The 20,689-nt window shown below is 36.5% G+C and overlaps 2 protein-coding genes across 17 annotated transcripts in view; one reads left to right on the forward strand and one right to left on the reverse strand.

The window, feature by feature from the left end:
* Coq6 (ubiquinone biosynthesis protein COQ6, mitochondrial) overlaps window positions 1-20,689 on the reverse strand; it is a 191,650-nt gene that overhangs the window by 15,263 nt on the left and 155,698 nt on the right. For 5 of the 14 annotated variants that reach the window (XM_087352250.1, XM_087352249.1, XM_087352247.1 and 2 more), the window contains 4 exons: window positions 13,694-20,652; window positions 11,124-11,200; window positions 732-6,788; window positions 382-571 (listed from right to left, as the gene is read on the reverse strand). The gene's annotated coding sequence lies outside the window, so the exon portion shown is untranslated. Of the gene's footprint in view, window positions 1-381; window positions 572-731; window positions 6,789-11,123; window positions 11,201-11,527; window positions 12,315-13,693; window positions 20,653-20,689 lie in introns of those variants that run through there. The other 9 variants (XM_087352240.1, XM_087352245.1, XM_087352244.1 and 6 more) reach the window with 9 other exon arrangements.
* Window positions 922-20,192, forward strand: LOC110840707 (pleckstrin homology domain-containing family D member 1). Of its 3 annotated transcripts, XM_022085922.2 has the most exons (13): window positions 922-1,058; window positions 1,682-1,868; window positions 1,963-2,039; window positions 3,183-3,274; window positions 4,096-4,134; window positions 4,770-4,822; window positions 11,710-11,886; window positions 12,020-12,192; window positions 12,854-12,944; window positions 13,683-13,869; window positions 14,529-14,678; window positions 14,808-14,930; window positions 16,034-20,192. In XM_022085922.2, exons 1-13 carry the CDS (start codon window positions 946-948, stop codon window positions 16,111-16,113), a joined length of 1,542 nt encoding a protein of 513 aa, XP_021941614.1. In that variant the 5' UTR covers window positions 922-945; the 3' UTR covers window positions 16,114-20,192. The 3 variants fall into 3 exon arrangements, with proteins under 3 accessions (XP_021941614.1, XP_021941616.1, XP_021941615.1); XM_022085924.2 differs by lacking the exon at window positions 14,808-14,930; XM_022085923.2 differs by lacking the exon at window positions 4,096-4,134.

A 20,689-nucleotide genomic window follows, 5' to 3' on the forward strand; every position in this document is an offset into this window, starting at 1 on the left:
CAAATCTTCTCGTCCCACTGATTGTCACTAGAAGTGGCACTGCACACGGAATTACAATCAGCTTTAGTCAGTTCCACTTTCAAACGCTGCCACCGCTGGTACCGTTGCTGCTGCTTCATCCTCAGCAGTGTCTCTGCTTTTACCAGTGCACTTGTCAGAACTGCTTCGACCCTTAGGTTTTTCCTCCTTTGTCTCTTGAAAGAGTTTTTCTTGACTCTCACCTTTGTTATCCAATCCACAAGTCCATCTGTCTGACCTTGAAGTCTATCCACGGTGCCACGTATTGCGACACCCATCCCCAACTCGTGGGAAAATATAAGAACAGATATAAAACAGCAAATACTGCTCTACACTCTATGGTTAATAATGCTGTACACACACCTGTACGGAGTCTGTAGGCTTCGATGTAACCCAGTCTGTACAGAAGACAGCAGCTGTGTGCCTAAAACGGAAATTTATTGTAATAGCAAATACACAATCTTTCTGCACACTCGACCGACGCCCAAGAACCTACGTGTCGAAGTAGTTCCTTTATATATACCTCGACTTCTACAGTTCAGTGTTCCTACGCCTAGATGAAAGAAAAAAGATCACGAGATTATTAATTATATCATTCCACATAATTAGACAAAGAACATCTAAAGCACTTACTCAGTGTTAGCACTTATAACTTCATTTTCTTAAACCATGATATGTAATTATGAATAAGTGTAAATGAAATTATTACATACACGCAAAAACTAGGTCAGCGGACGAATAATCATCTCGCAGTACGTAAATAGGCTGGGAGTTCTGACGTCATTAATGTGAAAGAGAAGGAAAATTTAACTTCCGTTACTGCAGTTCCGGTAATGGCCGCCAATATGTAAATATTTTTTGGCAAGCTTCTCAGAAATATAGGAATCAATTTACCTTGCATAAACCAGTATGATATGAATTTTCGGCATGAAAATGAGTGACAACCATGATGAATCCTTCAGTGTTTTCACCAAAGTTCAACTCAGTGGAATACTGTTCAAGAAATCTTTTGCACCACATTCAAATAAATGGTCAAAAAGGTAACAAACAATATAAGGAATTAAATATAAGAAATATACTCCCGGAAAGTAATAGTACTGTCCAGCAGCGGCAATCTATAGGTCAGCATGAAGTCTGATCATCAGTAATTGTAAGTCCAATCCAGCATACTATCCAGTTCATGCCTACATGCCTTTGCCCCTGGGATCTTCCAACATAAATATTGTATTGTTTCAACCAACGCCCTAGCAATACTAAGTGAAGAGTATAAATTATGAAGCTTTTCAATATATATTTATTTTATTTCTTCAGACCTTAGTTAATTTTTCTTTGGTTCAGATATTGATCTTAGCAGTTCCTTGCACTAGTGATATACAGTAACACTAATAAACTCACAATATTTAAAGTTTTAACATTGTGGGTAAGAGTGTCAAATATACCTTTGGTTCCAATCATGACCGGTCGATATGAAATACTCCTAACAACTGTTTCATATGTTACTATGATCTCATCTCACCAAACTGTCAAATCAGTTCAGTCAGTTTAAAGCTTCATTCATTTCTCAACTTATAATGCATTTTGAGCTCTGAAAACATTACAACAGTGGTTGTTATTCTTAAATGTAAAAAAATGTAATATTGCAACTTTGATTTCTCTCCCGTAGGTTTTTCATTGTCAAGGAAGGTTTCCTTCTGTACTACTCAGAAAGTGAGAAGAAAGTTTTTGATAAGAAAGGTTGTTTCAACATTCATCCAAAAGGTGTCATTCCAGTTGGAGGATGCATTATTCAAGCATCTACTGAATTAGGCCAGGATTATGTCATAAGAATCACAAGTGACAGCTTTGTACATGTAAGTGAATATATTATCACTGATTGCTGTTAAATATTTATGATTATAATGATTTGATTATTGTTGTCTATTAAGTAGTGATTCCATTCTGTAGGGGTCAGTGGCTCTGGGAACAGAGACACGATATGACCAAGATCGATGGATACAAGTTCTTCAAGAAGCAGCAAGAATGTAAGTTTGTGGCATCACTCCATTACTATATGCCTAATTAACTGCATGAAGCAGAGTCCTTCTTAAGAAGCTTTGTAGCAGTTTAGAACATTATATTATTTATGATGGGGAGTTGTTAGCCCTCTGGTCAATCCCCAAGTTAGAGGACCATTTCTTGTCAGCTGTCTGCAATGACTTATTCAATACATTTACAGCTATCCTCCTTCCACAACCTGAAGATGCATCATGCCATGGTGACAAGTGACTCACTTAACATTGTGCACCATTTTTTTAAAATTTTATATGTAACAAACAAGACATTCTGGGAAAAACATGTCTTGAATCTGTACAGACAGGCTGGCATGAATTATAAATTATAATCATAAAACTTGGGAAAAGACCTGTTGCTTATGTAGCAGCTGTACTCACATGATACAGCTGGGAGGAGTTAGAAGACATGCCAGTTTATAGTGGTGTGATTATAAAGAACTGGTATGGTTCACACTGTCAGTGGAATTAGGCATGATATAAACTGGACACCAAGAATACACATAGCTGCTTGAGCAGAAGTAAACCACACTGATGCTTACATGTGTGTTGGCATAAAGTCGCATCTGTGTCAGTCTTGGACAAAGTTGTATCACTATAGTAATTGTACAGTTGGTGATATGATACTGTGTGTGTTTGGATATCCATTCATTAAAACATTTCTTCACACACTGCCATACTGCAACACTTCCCCAAGCTCTTCTTGCATCTTAATTCATGTCTCTCGTCTCTAAATTTTCTCCCATTTCTGAGTATAGAAGAGACCATATTGATAAAACTGAAGATACAGAAGTTGTATTATGATTATCTTCTAATCCTCATTGTCACTGCAGAAGAAAAGTTGAAGAGTGGGTGCTTGTACCAACTGGGCAGTCCCCATAGAAACATATTCCTGCCCATATTTATTGGACTCCCTGTTTGGGTTAATGTCACAGTTGCACTCTCTGAAGAAGACTGAATGATAGAAGTAACATTGACAATTGGCTTATGGTAATGTCAGTTGTGATATTCTGGGTTGTGATTCTGTGTAGTCTTTTGTGACATTGCACCACAGTTATGATAGTGATACTGCATTTATAAGCCATAGATTGAGATGGATAATGTACTGCCTTCCAGAACGTGGGAAAACTCTCGTATGGGAGAATCCATCATCCGTGATTTAGAATCTCAAGGATTGCAACTTAACAAGGAAAAGCAGTCGTATGTTGGTAAGGATTGATATGATATATTTACAGTGCAATTTTTAGGTTGTCAGAAAATGTTAGCCACGTGGTTTAAACATTTTAAAATATTTTGAACTGCTTTACTGCATGAGGACAAGTAAGGTCTGATAATGAATTAGGTAGTTTATTAAAAATATACTGGTGATGTATTTTAATTACTGACTAAAATTTTAATTGATTTTTAATGCATTCAGAAATAAAATCAGCAAATGAGACTACATTTTATTGCTTTCTTTTGACAAATGTTTAGCTTCACAAAGTATTACTTAATTCAGAATTATCTGTATGTACCACTGATATGAATTTATTACTAGGAAACATTAATGATTCTTGTCCATCCTCATAAACAATAAATGTGCTTTATCTGGTAGCTTAATCTTTCAAGGTGAATGGGCTTATTTCTGTCTATTTTGCTACAAATACAGACAAATAAAATTTTTGATACTTCTCTTGAAATCATAATTCATAAAAATAGACACTGCACGCCTGTTCACGTTCTTTGTACTGGACTGACCAGCTACAATACAGGAATTCATACTGACAGCATGTTGAGGCTGCTACAATTGGAGAGCAGAACCTTGTTAAATTAAAAAAGAATGTTTATCATCAGCAGCAGCATGATGAAGACCACCACCATCAACATTAGGGAAAATAAACTTTTAAGGAACGAAGTAAACTATCTTCTAGAAGACAGTCCAGACAGTGTACCATAAGAAATAACAACCAATAAGACCCATAGTCTGTATTAAATGCTGGACTAGAAATAGGGCTTGTATTATTTTTAACCTTTAAAATCTTGGTTGCAGAATGCAGTAATGTGAAACTGAACTTGCAAATATGTACAGGTAAAAAATATAAACAAATTGAGTAAAAGTATGATATAAAATCTAAAAAAGAAGGGAGAGGAGGAAGAGGCAATATTTCAATAATTTGTTGAATATTCAGAGGCTCTATACCCTGAAAATATCAGGCCACTTAATTTAAATTACCTTTTTTACACTATATTTGAATATGTTAAGCTCAGCAGGGGCATACAATTCTACTATATGGTTTTAGGAAATTGGGAGGGTTCACTGTACTTCTGCAGTAACACAAATATTAAACTGTCTTAAAGATGAAGTTCACCAGAATGATTTAAAACTTCTTACAAGCCTTTTCTGAGTACTGCTTTGATAACAATAGAACTCTGCAGACTTCACCTAGTTTTATTTAAAGAAAATAAATATAAACTGCCAGAGAAGACTCAAGAATAAGGCATGTTCTTTCAGCACATTATGTATAATACAGATACAGTTAATTTTGGTGCTTCAATTTAGTTTGTCGCATTTTCCAATAATCAGTGATGAGTGTTCGTCTTAAAAAGTATTTGTGCTACTCAAAATTTCTTCAGCTACATATTTTATTTGCATGCATCTTAAATATCTCTTTCATTTGTTCTTCGTGGTCAATAATAATCAGCAAATGCTGATTCCTTTTGCAGAACAATTACATGAAGAAACCATAGCATTGCAAGATGAGATTGACAAAAATGAGGTATGCATTTCGTTGTTATTTCCGTTTCTTGGCTGTGCAGCTGCATGACTAGTGCTCTGGCAACACTGTTGGTTGCGGGCTAGTCTTTTTCCGAACATAATTGTAACTATACAGCTAACTACAGTCAAAGCAAAGCAAAATACCTGACTTATCACATGCTAACAGAAACCATGAATTGTTCTAATGGTACAAGTTATTCAATGCTGTTCACTAAATGCACCATCTCTTATCACTCCACATACACATATATTGTGGGTATTATCATTTCCTTCTCTGTGCTCTTATCTAGCTATATTTTGCTCTCAGTACAGTGGTTTCCAAATTTTGTTACTCTTACCAAATTCTTAAAAAGTTTAATTATGTGACCCCCCATTTTTTCTTTTATAAATTCTCCCTTGTCTGTTTCCAGATCCTACTGAATTGAGCTGACCCTTTCTCTGCTATCCCTTACATACTGTTTCTCTGTCAGTATAGTAACTAGGCTACAGGATCAATGATCATCCTCCCTTCCAGTGGGTACTGGGATTCTATCCTCAGGGATGAAGTGGCAAGGACTAACCATGCACCCCATCTAGTACTGAATGTGTAGAGTTATACCTCCACTCTGACATTTGTCTGCATTATGTGATGCTTAGTTAAGTACCAGATATAACTTGACCCTTACCACATCATCATCATCATCATCCTTCTGAAAGGAACTGGAACAAAATGTATAAATCAGGAAAATGCAAGATGCAGACAGAATGATTCCAAACATATCATTGTCTTCTTCTATAGAAATTCTTCTTCAAACATTACTGGTATACAAAAAATTCACAATTACATAATTTTTCTCATGAATGCCCTTGAAACATTCTATGAATCACACTGCTGTAGTATGATTACTTTTTCAGCTGCTCTAAATCAGTACTTTAAACTTTTTTGTTTTTGCTTATTACTGGTACGTTTGGGAACTAGATTTTTTCACTTTGTGACCTCTATGACTAAGCAGAAGACAATATTAGGTTAAGAGTTGAATGTACCTTTCCTTTTCCACTAATCACCACCCAGCCTCCTGTCCTGTTGGTACTGGTCATCTTTCTCTGGTAATAAAGCAGCTGCAGCGTTAAGCTGGCCACATACATCTTCTCGCCGTAGTACTTAGGCACCTTTAGTTCTGACACCTTATCTATTTTAGGCCCCACCTGCACCTCAGCCATTGCCAGTTACGAGGGATAAGACGAACGGTGTAGCTACATGGAAGACCTAGGCATAGATGGTGGATATGAAAATGAATACTAAAGGAAGTGAAGAGAATGTCTTGCCTGTCAGAATATAATTTTTTTTCTTCGAAGAACAGCTCTGTACTACTTTGTTAGTTTTGTTTTCGTGACCATTTAAACACATCAAAAAACAGATATGGTTCCTGTCCTGAAGTGATAAACATTTTCCCCACAGTTCCTGCAGTATAACTTTTGAGGTGATCTGTACTTACAGTGCCCCTTCCCTAGGTAAAGAGATACACAAAGCATGGTATAGCGTCCTTTAAAGAATGCCAGTACACACCAGCTGTCAGGAACCGGTTTGAATCCTGTTTATTGATGTATCAATACGTATAAGAAAACCGTCATTGTTTGGTGATGCTACTGCCTGGCTCTTTCTCTTTGGAAAATGTAAGCCTACTGGTCTCCCCATACACATATCCAGGAATGTGAACTTAATGTGAAAAATAGAATCTGAGAAGATGGCTGTCTTCTAGGATGTTGCACTTTGTAGTGTGGTAGTTCAGTATTTGCTACTAGACTATACGGTGAAAAATCCCAGAAGTCACCGTACGAACATCATCTCTCTATCTGAGAGTTTTGCAATGCTGAAAATGTGGATTGCGGTCTTCTGGGTTCTGATACCATGTCTTGTAGGTGGCAACCAACGTTTCGGAGGAAGCTGTCACTTCCATTGTTATTGTGGAAGCAGAAATATACGGCACCTTGATCATTAAACGTAAAGATGAATATACAATAAACACTGGGAGATCTGCATTGGGGGAGGGGGTACTGCTGTATGAAGTTGACCCACTGAGCTATTATCTAGTGCAGAGGTTATTTCGTGGAGAGAAGGTTAAGGTACAACTTAGTATTTCACCTATTGGTGTAATGGATGTGACTTTCTGATTAACCAATAATGGAGGTTCATTTCAAGTTGCTGCCATGCTTTTTTTTAACCTTGCCTATTTGTAGCTCCGCTTGTGAATTCCTAAACCACCGTTTATAAACTTTGGGGAGCCGTTATCAGATGACATGCGTATTTGAATCAGTTCCTGCTATTCCGGGTTGGAAATTGGCGTAGAGAGTTTTTTATAATGACGTTTCCAGTGCCTCCATATGCTGTACTATAGTTCTCCCCCAACGAATTCTCGAACCTGCATTATAATGCAGGTTCTTTGTAGCATGTGTTGATCATTCCCTTGGACTTTTTTGCCTATCTGAGGCTGTGCGTAGTTCTGAAAAACTATTTCAAACGCTACACGTGCAGGCTGCAGGGAGAAGCAAGCACTAACGATAGAAATCAATACCGCGCGATGTTGATCCAAGTACTGCATTGCACCATCCCTATGACGTCGGTTCTTGAAGTGTATGGGGCGTGTCCGTGGGGCGATTTTCCAAAATTTTGCAGAATTTATTATATTTGAACTGGTCATGGTGATGACTTTATTTCGTCGTCTTCCGAGTTTGGCAACGTGTCAAGGAATAAAAACATTACTGACGTTTCGGAGGATGTTGCCTCTTAATCACATCTCGTGATGTGCAAGAGCCCGCCACTTGACCCTATCCTGAGCCAGTTGAATCAAATCCGCGCTCCAAGTGAAAAGTGTTGTAGACAAAATTATATAGCATGGCAAAAGGAAATATTTATATTATGTATATTTCGTTTTATGACGAACTATTTTCAACAGTTTTGCGACAAAACTTCTTTCAAAAGAATGCCTGCACAGCTCGATCGTTCCATTCCAATTTTAGTCGCTGAAGAAATAGTGTTGTGCATCTGCTTTGAGTAGTTGAGGGGGGAAATTATGCATGGACAGCTGTTGCCCCTGGAGTATAAACATAACTTGAATGGATGGATGCTAACTAAACAGGATCTGATACGGTTCTCAGTACAAAATCTTGTTACCCGCACTGAATCATCAGCTTTATTCATAGCTCGACGCGAAATTTTCTAACACCAGAAGCTAACACATGGAAATCCTGCCTCTTTTAGTACGGGTGTACTGAGGTTTGTTATTGCCTGTACCGGATTGTACTTTGACTAACATGGTATGATTCATCACGTCACGCTCACGTTTTCTCCTACGCGTTACGCCATTTCTGACGTCAACTTCGTCCTACAATGCAATTTAGCATGACAACACAATCCTAAGATAATCATTTCGATAATGACTGGTTTGCCGAATAACGCTGACGTTTCCAGGTCATCAGATTAGAAGTACTCCTTGAATTTTCCACACACAGAGGTGACACGGCACAAAGTTGTAATGAAAAATGAGCAAATACTGAAGATTGCTGTCTTCAGGGTTGTTGCGCTGTGTAGTTTGGTAGATGTCCTCCAACGTTTCAGAGGTCATACTGCCTCCGTCATCAATCTATTTACAAACACTTTTGAAAAATAGAACAGACAATGCGTTGAATATCCGGCTGTTTATTTGTTCCGTGTCACCGTCTGCAACTAAAATATTACCTTCAATACGAGCCCAAATGGTTTCTCAGACCCAACAAGTAAATTATCCAGTTTAAAAGAACAGACGCAGTAATAATGGTGGCCACTTTACGTTGTTCGTCACGTTACGAACTATTGCGAACCTTCAGTTTCATAAAATACACTTTGTGAGAGATGCTGCATCATCATCATACACAGTAGACTGTGTAAGGGACATAGACCAGCTCAGAAAATGGAGGCAGTATGCTCATCCGAAACGTTATCTGCCTACTATATAGTCAATACGGCACTGCTACCCTGAAGCCTATAACATATTTTCACCGTCAGAATCTCCAGTCTTATGCAATACTCAGTTGGGTTTATGGAACTTGAGCGGCCTGAGTCCTTTCAAGGGAAGGACTTGCCATGGCATCTGGGAAGCTACCTCTTAAAGTATTGATCTCGCCAGTCGGGGTCTTGTTTATTGTGCAATGTTGCCAGTTTTACACACCGCGCAGAGTAAAATCACGGAATTATGCTTTCAGTATATAACCTGATGAGCCGAGATAGCTCAAGTCAGAAAATGGCTGTGGGGTGAATAACTGAGTTCGATCCCTAGCTGGGGCAACATATCCAGACCGGCTCTGGGGCGCACCCTAGAGAAGCTAATAGTTGCTAAGCCAGTCAAAAACTTGCCGGTATTTTATGGGACCCGAATATTTCTTGCTGTATTTACCAGAACCATCACTGGACACCAATGTGAGCCAAGGAAAGTTAAAACATTCTGAATTGGATGTTAGCAAGCATTCCTTTAATTGAATATACTCTTAATTATATGGTGAATATAATTTCACTTATTATTGTTCGAAAATACCTTTTATCTACATTTCTCAAAGATTTTGTAGCTATATCACGATTTAGCCATGTTATAGTGACATGACGTCTAATGGAGCTTCTGAGAATTTCTTTGTGGTACAATGTTTCGTTGCGGTGCTTTAAATAAATCGTGAGGCACAATACTGGAATGTTAAGCACCCAGCTTAAATATTTTATTATGAGCAAATCAGTGTGAAGCCCCTCGTTCAGAAATAACATTTATGGAACCGCGGAAATGTGTTAACAGAAGGTTTATTTAGAGGACCAACATAGAACGGCTGAAATCCAACACAGAACATGTACGTGCATTCTAGCTCGTAATACCTTGGGAGAAATCATTTTTGCATGCTTCTTCATTTAGTGCTTAACAGTGTTAAGATATCGTGGCGCTGTTAAATGCATATTTTCGAAGGAATTTGATTCAAATCTTCCCTTTTGTCAACAAGATGATTGGCTTCTGACATGTTTTCTTTTTACGTGTAACTTAGTAAACCGTATCTGTGAAATGAAATAGGATTTTTCCATGGTCGAAAGACTGGCAGTATAGTCTTTCGACCATGGGATTTACAAGGGCGAGACATGACGAACATCGCCAACAAACTCCAGTCCTTGAGAAATCTTGCAACTGGTTATGAAATTCCCCGCCTTTTATGGACCAAGAAGTTTCATACCGTGTTCTCAAAAGCCCGCTTCTGGTTCGCATCCTGAGCCATATTAAAACAGTCCGCACCGTATTATTTCATTCTGCAAATCCTACCAGCTACGTCTGCCTCTTCCAATTTCTTACGAGTTACCGAGTGAAAGCAATTTGGGCATTCTTTGCTTTCACACTCGTCACTGATTTCTACGAGGTTTTAACCCTTTCCTCCTTGTGTACACAGGCATAAAGTTAGTACTTTCACACCTAATATTCAAAGACCAGTGGTTATCTAGCTTGTGCAACCGCTTAAGTTTGTGGCTAATAAATAGAATGTGAGGCTCTAGGGTTAGTTTAATATCTCACCACATAACCATGTTTTGGTTGAGATACATCTATCATCATTTAACTGACTCTTTCCTATGGAATATTGGCAGGAAACAATGCATTACGACGCCAGAACCATCCTTATTTCCTGTACGGTCAACTAGCAGTTCGAAGTGGCCTAACACGTTACACATTGCCCCTTCTGACGCAGTCATGGTCAAAGAAGTTCATTCCTGAACCATTGGCCCCGTTTCAAACATGCAAAACAACAGTAGTTTTCCCCGAAGTTTCCTACCATGCTTTAACATTTCTTATGCAACCTATGGAAACTTTCTAAACAGTGTTGCCAAATGTGTGCTTAATAATATAAGCTGGGGGACTCTTTCTTCCCTGTCCTTTATGGACACCAGAACGTTTATTACAGTTTGTACCTGACCCTTTCCTGAGTCATATGAATCCACTTCACATACTCATACCTGGTCTCAATTTTAATATTACCATCTGATCTTCCGAATTATGTCTACCCTTCAGGCTTGCGGATCAACATTTTGCATGCTTTTCTCGTAAACATCCAGAGAAGAGTACGAATTATGAAGCTCCTCATTTGCAAATTGATCAGTACTGCTGTTACTTTTATGATGCCTTCTTTTGTTCCTTGTATGTCAAGTAAAAATTATGAAATGCCCAGAAGCTTAAAAAGTTTTGAAGTGTCTGGATTAAAAGGAATTCAGACTCAAACACTTATACAGCTGTATAACAGCAGGAATATGTAAGAGTTCACCTACTTACCAAGTATAAATTATAATTCCCTTTCATTGTTGCATCCTAAGCAAGTTCTGACTGCATCTACATGTACCTCCTCTTCCCTGAAACAGGTCACATAAAGTATATCTTAACCAGACAGATTAGCCAAAAGTAGACAAAATATTGTCAAAGTAAGTGGCAGATAAGCAAACCCTGAGAAAGGGTAGTCATCTGAAGTAGTTTAAAATAAATAATGTGCAGCTGAGAATATTGGCAGCCAAACTCTTTCCACAAAAATTTCCAGTCAAAATGTAGTGTGTATTTCTTCTTTCCTGTCACATATAGATCCTGTTGTCCTCAATGTGACTACCCTAAAGAAGCAGGCCTTTTATTCTGGCAGTGTTTAACAGTGCAGCATGCCAGCAAATTATTAACATAATAATTAAACCTTTCATTTTAACTCAAGTTTATTGGTCTCCCTTTTTCTGATTTGTATACTGATTGCTTTCTTTCTAGAAAGAAAAAAGCAATGCTGGCAGTACTATATGCAACATTCTATAATAGTTTCCTGACACTTCATCTCCCATTTGTCATGCCAGTTTACAATTCAAGTATACTATAATTTTTATAGGAACTTGAAAAGTTAAATATAGCTTTGGATGAAGAGAAACAACGTCTGGAGCAAGTGATTAAAGAATTTCAGAAGGAGCATGAAATTATGAAATTAGAATATGAAGAGACAATTGCAGCCGTGAAGATGGTGCAGCAAGACAAAGAGGCACTCCACAGTACAACACAGAGTCTTCTAGTAAGTACATAAACCATGATACAAAAATTTAAATGTCACACAGAAATTACTGTATTATGCTTTCCTTTATATTTGTCTTTACAGTGGTTTTCACTGTAGCATTTTATTTGTTATTCAAATATATGTTTTGTAGAATAATTTATCAGAACTTGAAGAAGAGAAGAAGAAAATCCTCCAGAATCTTCATCAGACAGAGGATCAAAACAGTCGAATGTCACATGCAACCCAGAATTTGCAAGTTCATTTACAAGGGATTGAAGAAGAGCAGAGATGCCTTTTGGATGAAAAGCAGGAAATAGAGGAGAGGTAAGGTATTGCACTTGCTTGATATTCCAGTGCGCTTTTCGTGCTTCAATCTCAAGTTGCCGTATAAATCAACTTGTACAGTAGAGGCTGTAGTCCTTCAGGGGGTGTCGCACATTTCATATCTGCATTTATATAACGAAAAATAAAAATTACTGGCATTGTCAGTTAAATAGAATTTGTAAGAAACTACTGCAGTTGTTTTCAGTTTGTAGATGTTCCAAAAAGAGACCAATGGAGTTATCTACAGATTTACTGAGGTGTCCTATTTCAATGTGGAGGATGAGTCTACCTCTATGTTGCATGGAATGGATGCCATTTTGCCACAAAGTCAAATTTGGTATTTCAATGCAAGTACTTAAAGGTACTGTCCCAAACATTTGCTTGGAGAGACTAAGGAAAACCACAAAAAACCTCAGTCAGACTCTTGTGAAAATTTGGACCAGGTACCTCAGTCACAGTATAACAGAATACTTTCTGTACATTGAAATCCATATTTTATTCTGATGATTCCGATGTGACAGATAGGCAGGTAGAATTGTTTTATAATTTGACCTGTAGGAATAATAACATTCATCCACAGTACTTTGAAATTAGTTCCTACAGACAACAAAGTTTTCTTTGTTGGAACTATGAAACTAGTGTTACATTGTTATCTTTCCAGATTTCAAGAGAATGAACTGAGAGCCAAAGTTTTAGAGGAGGAAAAGCAAATTATTTCTCAAAATTCTAACCAACTGCTGTCTTCTTTAAATGTAAGTTTCATGAACACTGTGGGGCTGTCCCACCACCAGCACCCAAAACCATATACCATTCATGCACAGTTCATTAATCAGACAGCTGTCATGTTAATGAGTCCACGAGCTCATCTTTGTTTACAGTTGAAGGCAGGTCAATGGATTTCTGGACCAAAGTTCTCAGGTTTTTTTATTTAATTTGTATAGCTTTATAGTTTAATTAATGAACAGTTTCACTACTTCAGATTATATAGTTCAGTGAAAAATGAATTTGAAAGGATGTGAAAGGAAGCAGTCATGGCCTGATTTGAGGTACTATTTAACATTTGAAGATTGCTGTCTTCTGGGTTTTTTGCGCCATGTAGTCTGGTAGATCTACCAGACTACAAGGCGCAACAACCCAGAAGACAGCAATCTTCAGACTCACCGCTGTGAAAACCTCAAATCCTACATATTCAACGTTTGCCTGGAGAGACTGAGAGAAAGCACAAAAACCTGTCAGGATTGCCAGATTTTAACTTGGGACCTCTGGAGAATGACTTGAGGATTGAGACTGATCTAATATGATAAGAATCTGTAGAAGTGAAGATTATGCACATAAATTGATATTAAACTACACAATTATCAATTTACAGCTCTTGCTAGCCTCAGTATACAGAGTGAAGGATATGAAGAAAAACAGGGATCATAACTTCTTCCCAGAAACATCTTTAAATATGTGCATTCCCACAATTAAGTTTTGTATGTGATTTGCAGGATTTACTTACACAGAAAGATCTGCCAGAAGCTGAACTACGGCTAGAAGTTTCAGCACGTCTGGATGCAGAGCGGCGTTTACGTCTTGCACAAGATTCAGTGCACCACCTAGAGGGTGCACTACAGACTGACATTAGTCCATCTGCACTGCGCACAAAAATACTTCCAGATGTAAAGAAACTGCGGAGTGAGTATAGAAGAAGTGTGAAAGGAACTCCTGATAATGTAGACAAAGATCACATGAAACATGTTAGGATACATAGTAGAAGCTTCACCATGTCTTGTCTGTCCATGTGTAATAAGAAATGCTGAACAGCCCTTCATGAAATTTGAAATTGGGGAGTGGTGACTTGTCCGTGATGACAAATCACGTGGCCAGACAGGCACCAGATACTCTGCCAATGTGAAGGTCACAGATCACACTCAAGTCTGATGTCAGTGGCAACATTAATGATGGCCAGAATTATATGTGATGAAATATTTATATAAAATTAATTAGAATATTTGAAAATAAATGTAAAAATTTCTGTATCAATATACTACAGCTATTGTCCAGGAAGAATACTATTTTGATTTCATCCAATGACATTTTTTAATACCACTTATGCCAACTATGATGTTCTGCAGCCATAAAAATTTACAGATGAGATAAGAAGATGCCACATTGAGAAAGAATAATCAGTTGTGATCCACCAGTAAATTTCAAGTCATAATGTCTGATAAAATAAAACAACCTGTTCATAGGAAGTAGGAAGCAATTTGAAGACCATTTATTTTCTTGGTAAGGTTGGGGACTAAGAATATTTTTCATTCATATTAATTTGAATTCCCTTGTTGTTTTTTCAGAATTCTTTGAACATGTTGCTGAAGAAGCACGGTTAGATGCCAATATGCCTGTAATAATGAAGAATGCTGTTTATGCCCGCAAGACATTAGCCAAAAAGGCACGAACTCAGATGCTGGAGCAGAGCAGGCAGGAAAATGCCAAGACATTGGGTAAAACTGAAAGTGACGTTTACTATTATTTGTTTGACTTTGACATGTTATTTTGCACGGTATTTCCTACATGTTAATGTTTGCATGGTGTTGTAGATAGTGTCAATGGAATGAAAAATATTGTTTTAGGTATCGATCTTGATGGTATACCTACTTCTGATGCACCTTTAAAGAGGTCTTTATCAATTATGATTTCTAAGAAAAGTTTAAAACCTCATCTTACTCGGACCAAGTCAAGTAGATCATCAAACTGTAAGTATACATACTTCATGGCTATTATGAACCACAGTATTCTTGCAGTTACCATTAATCTTTATGTTACCAGTAGACAAGGATAGCTCAGTTGGCAGAGTACTGGCTATGGGCTGAAAATCGGGAACTAATTTTTGGCAGGAGCAGACATTTTTCTCTTTATCAACACATCCAGACCATCTCTCATGCCCACCTAACCTGCTATGTAATGAATACCAGGTGACCTTTCTACATGGGTACAGTGGTTTGAACATGAACCTCACCACTCACCTCTATTAACTGCCCAGTTTATGGATGTATGGACCTTATTTCTGTTTCTCCTTCCTTCATGGATTGGTGCTTAGGCAGAGGCACAATTTTGTCTTTATCTTCATTGATGTTATTTATTATTGTATCAGATTTTTAGCAACTTATAACATTTCATTCCAACACACTCACTTATAAACCTTTTAAATTTTACACATATTAATATGTATGTTCTTAGCCATACAATGCACTTGAGTACCAACATATTTCTTTCTAATAAAAAAATACTGGTGGATTTTCAATTTTGTTAAAACATATGTCATTATTACAGTAAAACCTGCTCACAGGATCCCAAGAGACGTGAAACCGTTTGTGTTTCAGACAAGTTTCTACTGAACAAAAATTATGTAAAACATATCCTCAGTATTTATGATCAAACTGGCAAGTCAAAAATTTGCTGGGCAGTGTATGTTTACAGTTTTCTTTCCTTTTACTTTTTCCAATAGTCCAGTAAAGTATTCTGCACATATTTTTTTTGTGATGGTTGGGCTTAATTCTTTCCCATTCGTGAAAGGAATGTTTCTTCTTAGAGAAATTCTAGGAAGCACAGTACAGAAATAATATTAAAAACAGAAAACAAATATTGAAGAAAGTTCTTTTTCCTTTCAGTTTTTATTTAAAAAGTTTTAATTTATTTGAGGCAATGTAGTATAAGTGTTCTCTCTGTATTTTTCGAACCAGATAAGTTTTCATGAAGAGGGACATGATTTTGTAGTTCGGAAAGGACTGCTTGTTACTTGAAAAGAACAGTAATGAAAATGTTTATTCATAAACTTGCTTAATGTTTTTTTTTCCAGGCATATCAGTCAGTGTTCAAAACAGTGATTCTGATGAGAAATCACCAGAAAAGGAAAATGGCCTGCCTTCCTGCTCTTGAAGATGGATTAGTGACTCTAGAATAAAGGAGGAAGACATTATGCTAACTCCTTTCTTTGGCCTTGATTTGATTTCATTCACCTCAGTGCTGTCTTCAGCAGGGTTTTGTTGCATTTATATTCAAAACCTCATCTAGCCACATTCCATTTAGAGAAATGTTAGGTAACACAATTTAACAGTACTTTGAGGGGAAGTGCATTGGTATAAACAGGCAACATCAAAGTAATATATTTGTTTAAAAGAATTAAAATACAGATAATGCCAGTGCACTGAAGATGGATAAGATTGTTAAATACAGACAAATTCCAGTCTTTCACCTTGCATTGTAATGAAAGACAACACTGACTGAATCTGTATTATTTATGGCACCGGAATACTATAACACATCACAACAGTTGTTTCCTTAATATATTCTCTCTCATTTATCAAGAAATTTTAAGCCAAATTCCTCAAAGATAATCAATGTAATTAAAGTGGAACTTCAAAAATGTCAGCACAATAGAGTGTACTATGGGAATATAAAGTTGACATAAACACATTCAGACCTGGATGCAGATTCTATGAGTGAGTACATGTAACCATAATTTTAATACACCATAAAATATCAATATTAAAGAGATTTTTTAATGTTTTATGAACTGTTATCTAGTGGAACCATATTCTGACAGCTGTCTACTCACTGTGATATAAATTATAAGAAGTTATAATCCCTGACTACAGGACTGAATGCGTTACGATGATAAGCTTCATACTGCATATTCTAGCACTTAACACCGTTGTTGTGATCTCAGTATGAAAAAATGCCTTTTGAGGGGAGAAATTATGTCCTTGTTTGTACCATGTTCATGTTTTACAAGTCTGGATAATTATAAAAATGTCAATTACATGCACAGAAATTTGTTTTGAAGACTGAACTCTTCAACTTCAAAACCTGTTTTCTCAAATATTGTTTCTGCCCTTGCCAGTTTTATCATACACAGAATCTATCTGTAACATTTAATTATATTTAAAACTGTGATGTGTTTGGTAATAGATTGCATTGCACTTTGAACTGTAACACTCATATATTCTAGTACCTACTAGTAATACCCTTGGTGGCAGATTTCATTTCTGCACATGAATCTCATATGTTTAGCAAATATTTTCATAGCTCTTATTTAGGTGCTAAAACTTGCAACAGATGTTGCACAGTGTATATTGTTTCAAATTGTTATCCTAGGTATAAAATGAATATGCCATATGTGAGCAACTGACACATTCCTAACGTTGAATTCCAGTCACCTAACTGTAGATGTATAAGTTGTTAATGTGATATGCCTTAGTCTGAATATCAGGTAACCTGTTTACTGTAATCAGTATCCCAAGACTGAATGTAATTTTGTAAAGAAAAATATTTATCACAGTAAAAGTATTTATCATTGTTAATGACTGTTGTTCTGTGATGTGATAATATTTTTCTTACTATCTTTTACATTACCTGGTACTTCTGTATTGAAACACACAGGTATCTCAGAAAACATATGCAATATCCCCACCACCACCACCACCACAAAAAAAAACACCACTAGACACCAACTGATTTTCAAGTCACAGTATTTCTCAGCATGTAATGCTTCACATTCACAGAGGGGAAGAAAGATAGATATTCAGAATCTGTCCATGATTTACATTTAATTGTTTACAGAATACTTCTTCTGCCGCCCATCTGTTATGCAACAATCTTGTATATATCAATTATCCTGCAAATTCTCCATTTGGTGCCTTTTGTCTGCCAACAATACCAAAAAGACAGGCAAACATGGGGTGGTAACAACACTAATAACATCAATGTCAAGTCTTCAAAGTGAATCACTAGGTGACTGAAAGCAAGTAATGGTCTCTTAAACCAAATAATAGTAAATTAGGAATTAACATGGAAATTATAAAAAATGTGTTGGTATGATAACTATAACTGATAATCAAACTGAATTTCATTTGTGGAATTCAAAAGGCAGGATTAACACACATACTTGTAGAATGAGGCCTTGTTCTTCAGAGTCTTGACCAATGGCAAGCACATGTAAATAAATTAGCTGTGACGTTTTCACAAAGCAAGGAACCAGCATTGTAAATTCCTGAACTACATCTCTTTTTGACTGATTTTTAAGTTTGTTCAGGGTGTAACTATCTTTATTTGCAACATAGACACTTGTAAATTAGTTGGTGTTGGTGGTAATCACTGTCCATGGAAGGCTGTCAGGTGTTCTTGTTGGCAGTGTGTAGCTGGACATGTGCCAAAGCATCACTACTACTGTGTCAAATGTGCTCATTAGTACTTAAATATGGCATCAGCAGGTGATAGGTGTTTATATTATGGCTATGCCTTAAGCTAGTGCTAATCACAGAATGTGAATGTTTAAACCATCAATTGAAGTTTATCATGGTGTCTGCACTGACTAGCTGGCTGTGCATCACATTAGCAAACCATTAAACCATTAACCCCAGAGTTAAAATCTGGCTGGCAGTCCCGTAGTATGGGAGTTCATAGTTCATATTCTCTATTCACACATGATAAAGGTTAAACTGTATTGACTATACTGCAGTGTTTGATTTTGACCAAATTTGTTACAGTGAATTCTCACTAAAACTTAGCCTGTCTGTAGCAGTAAGTCCTTTCTTTCTTGCCTAATTTATACGTTCTACTCAATAATACTTGGATTTGTTGACAATATGTACAGTTTAACAGAGAAAATATTAGTTGTTGGTTTAATAATATTTTTAAGTTCTTCTACCAGTCTGTCACTTAGGGTCATCACCTAAAGTTTGTTATATTTATGCAAATTTCCAGAACTGAAAAATGATTAATTTTTAATTTGGTTATTTTATGAAGCTATATCAACTCCTGGTTATATGCAGTCTCAAATAAGATACAGCTAGATGTTTGTGAATTTGGAGGGATGTGGAAGAAGTGGTCATGATTAAGTTCTATCCTACAGAGACTGAACAAAACATTGATCAGTATAGCTAAATTCTATGAACAGAAGTTATTTTCATATAACTTTTAAATCATAAAATGTGAAATATAAATATATTTCAGTTCATGAAATAGTATTTACTTAACTGATATTTAAAGAATGGCTTCATAAGGAACTAAATGGTACTGATTTCATATTCCTATTTCTGTGACTCCCAAAGAATAATAAGATTATATAAATCATAATTTTGTATTTCATATTTACATGTATTTATTTATGATTCTAAATGTTCACAAAACAATGCAGATAACTTGCATTTGTTCTGTGATGTACACTGCTGTATCCAATATCTGGAATCTACACCAAAATACAACTTCAGTGAAATCCTAACCTCCAAATTACAATGAACATAGGAAGTCATAAAATTGCAAAGTTTCTGAGTGAATACACAGTCAAAAAAGTGAATGGCAGCAGGCTGGAGAGCTAGGGTTTGATTCTTGGAAGGGAGAGGGAATTTTGGCATAATGTGTTGACACACTAGGATGCATGTGAACACATAACATTGTATGTATATTTGGGCTGTTACAAAGGTGATCACCTTAAGTGGGACTCGGAGTGAGTTAACATAATAAGTTTGACATTTTTTAATTTGTGTTACACACAAAACTCAATCTGTTTGGCGTGACAGGAATTTCAACAACCAGTCCCCTGCTTCTCTGGCAGCACTATTACTTTCATATCATGCCAAATGAAGTTCAGGACAAACAAGCAAGTTAAAAAATGAACTGTCCTCCTCACTCCTTTTTTGTTACTGTATACAATGAACCCTAATTAAACTCCTGTAATATAAAAATTTTATATAGAAAAACAATGTACATAATTGATGCACATACACATTATTTTTGTAGTTACATTTATAGCTGAAACAGCACAAAGTCTTATAAATGCAATACAGAAGAATGTTTTAAGTTCCATGTGTTCAGAACATTTCTTGTAAGCTACATTTCAAACAAAATGTCCTACTCAAATTTTATTGTGATTTTCATGTGTGATCTATGTATACTTACTTGGCTGTGGAACATTCTGCTGGTATTACCAGGTATAATCATGTATTTTACTGTTATTATGTGACTGTTTCATTTCATTTCATTTTGAAACCTGCACCAACCATTTTAACCCCCTTTAAGTCCTTTGTCCCATGGCACATACTGAATTGTTGTCACATTGTGGATATTTAATATAACATATTTAAATTAGAAGAGAGGCTAAAGTGCTTACAAGAACAAGATTCCACAGTCATATGAAAGATGGAAGATAATAATACTGAGATGCAAGGGGATACAGCCAATATCTGTACTGCAAGGAAGTTTGGATTTGGTATCCATCCTTTCAGTGATTACGTGGGAAATCTATCTCTTGTAAGTGCTTTTTGATTTCTCAACTAACTTACATACCTTACAGGTCTCATCCTTGGGGGTGGGTTAACACATTCATATAGGAATCCTCTTGTTCCTTGTGGCACATACTTGATTTTTGGTTCAAAAATGTATGATTCCCATCCTACTGTAGCAGACAGCTTGCACAACCTGTACAAAACAATAACATGAATGCCTGCAATGTATT

Source organism: Zootermopsis nevadensis, unplaced genomic scaffold (genome assembly GCF_977971745.1).
Source record: "Zootermopsis nevadensis isolate Lab colony 2312 unplaced genomic scaffold, Znev_1.0 Znev_ptg000021l, whole genome shotgun sequence".
Taxonomy (NCBI): domain Eukaryota; kingdom Metazoa; phylum Arthropoda; class Insecta; order Blattodea; family Termopsidae; genus Zootermopsis; species Zootermopsis nevadensis.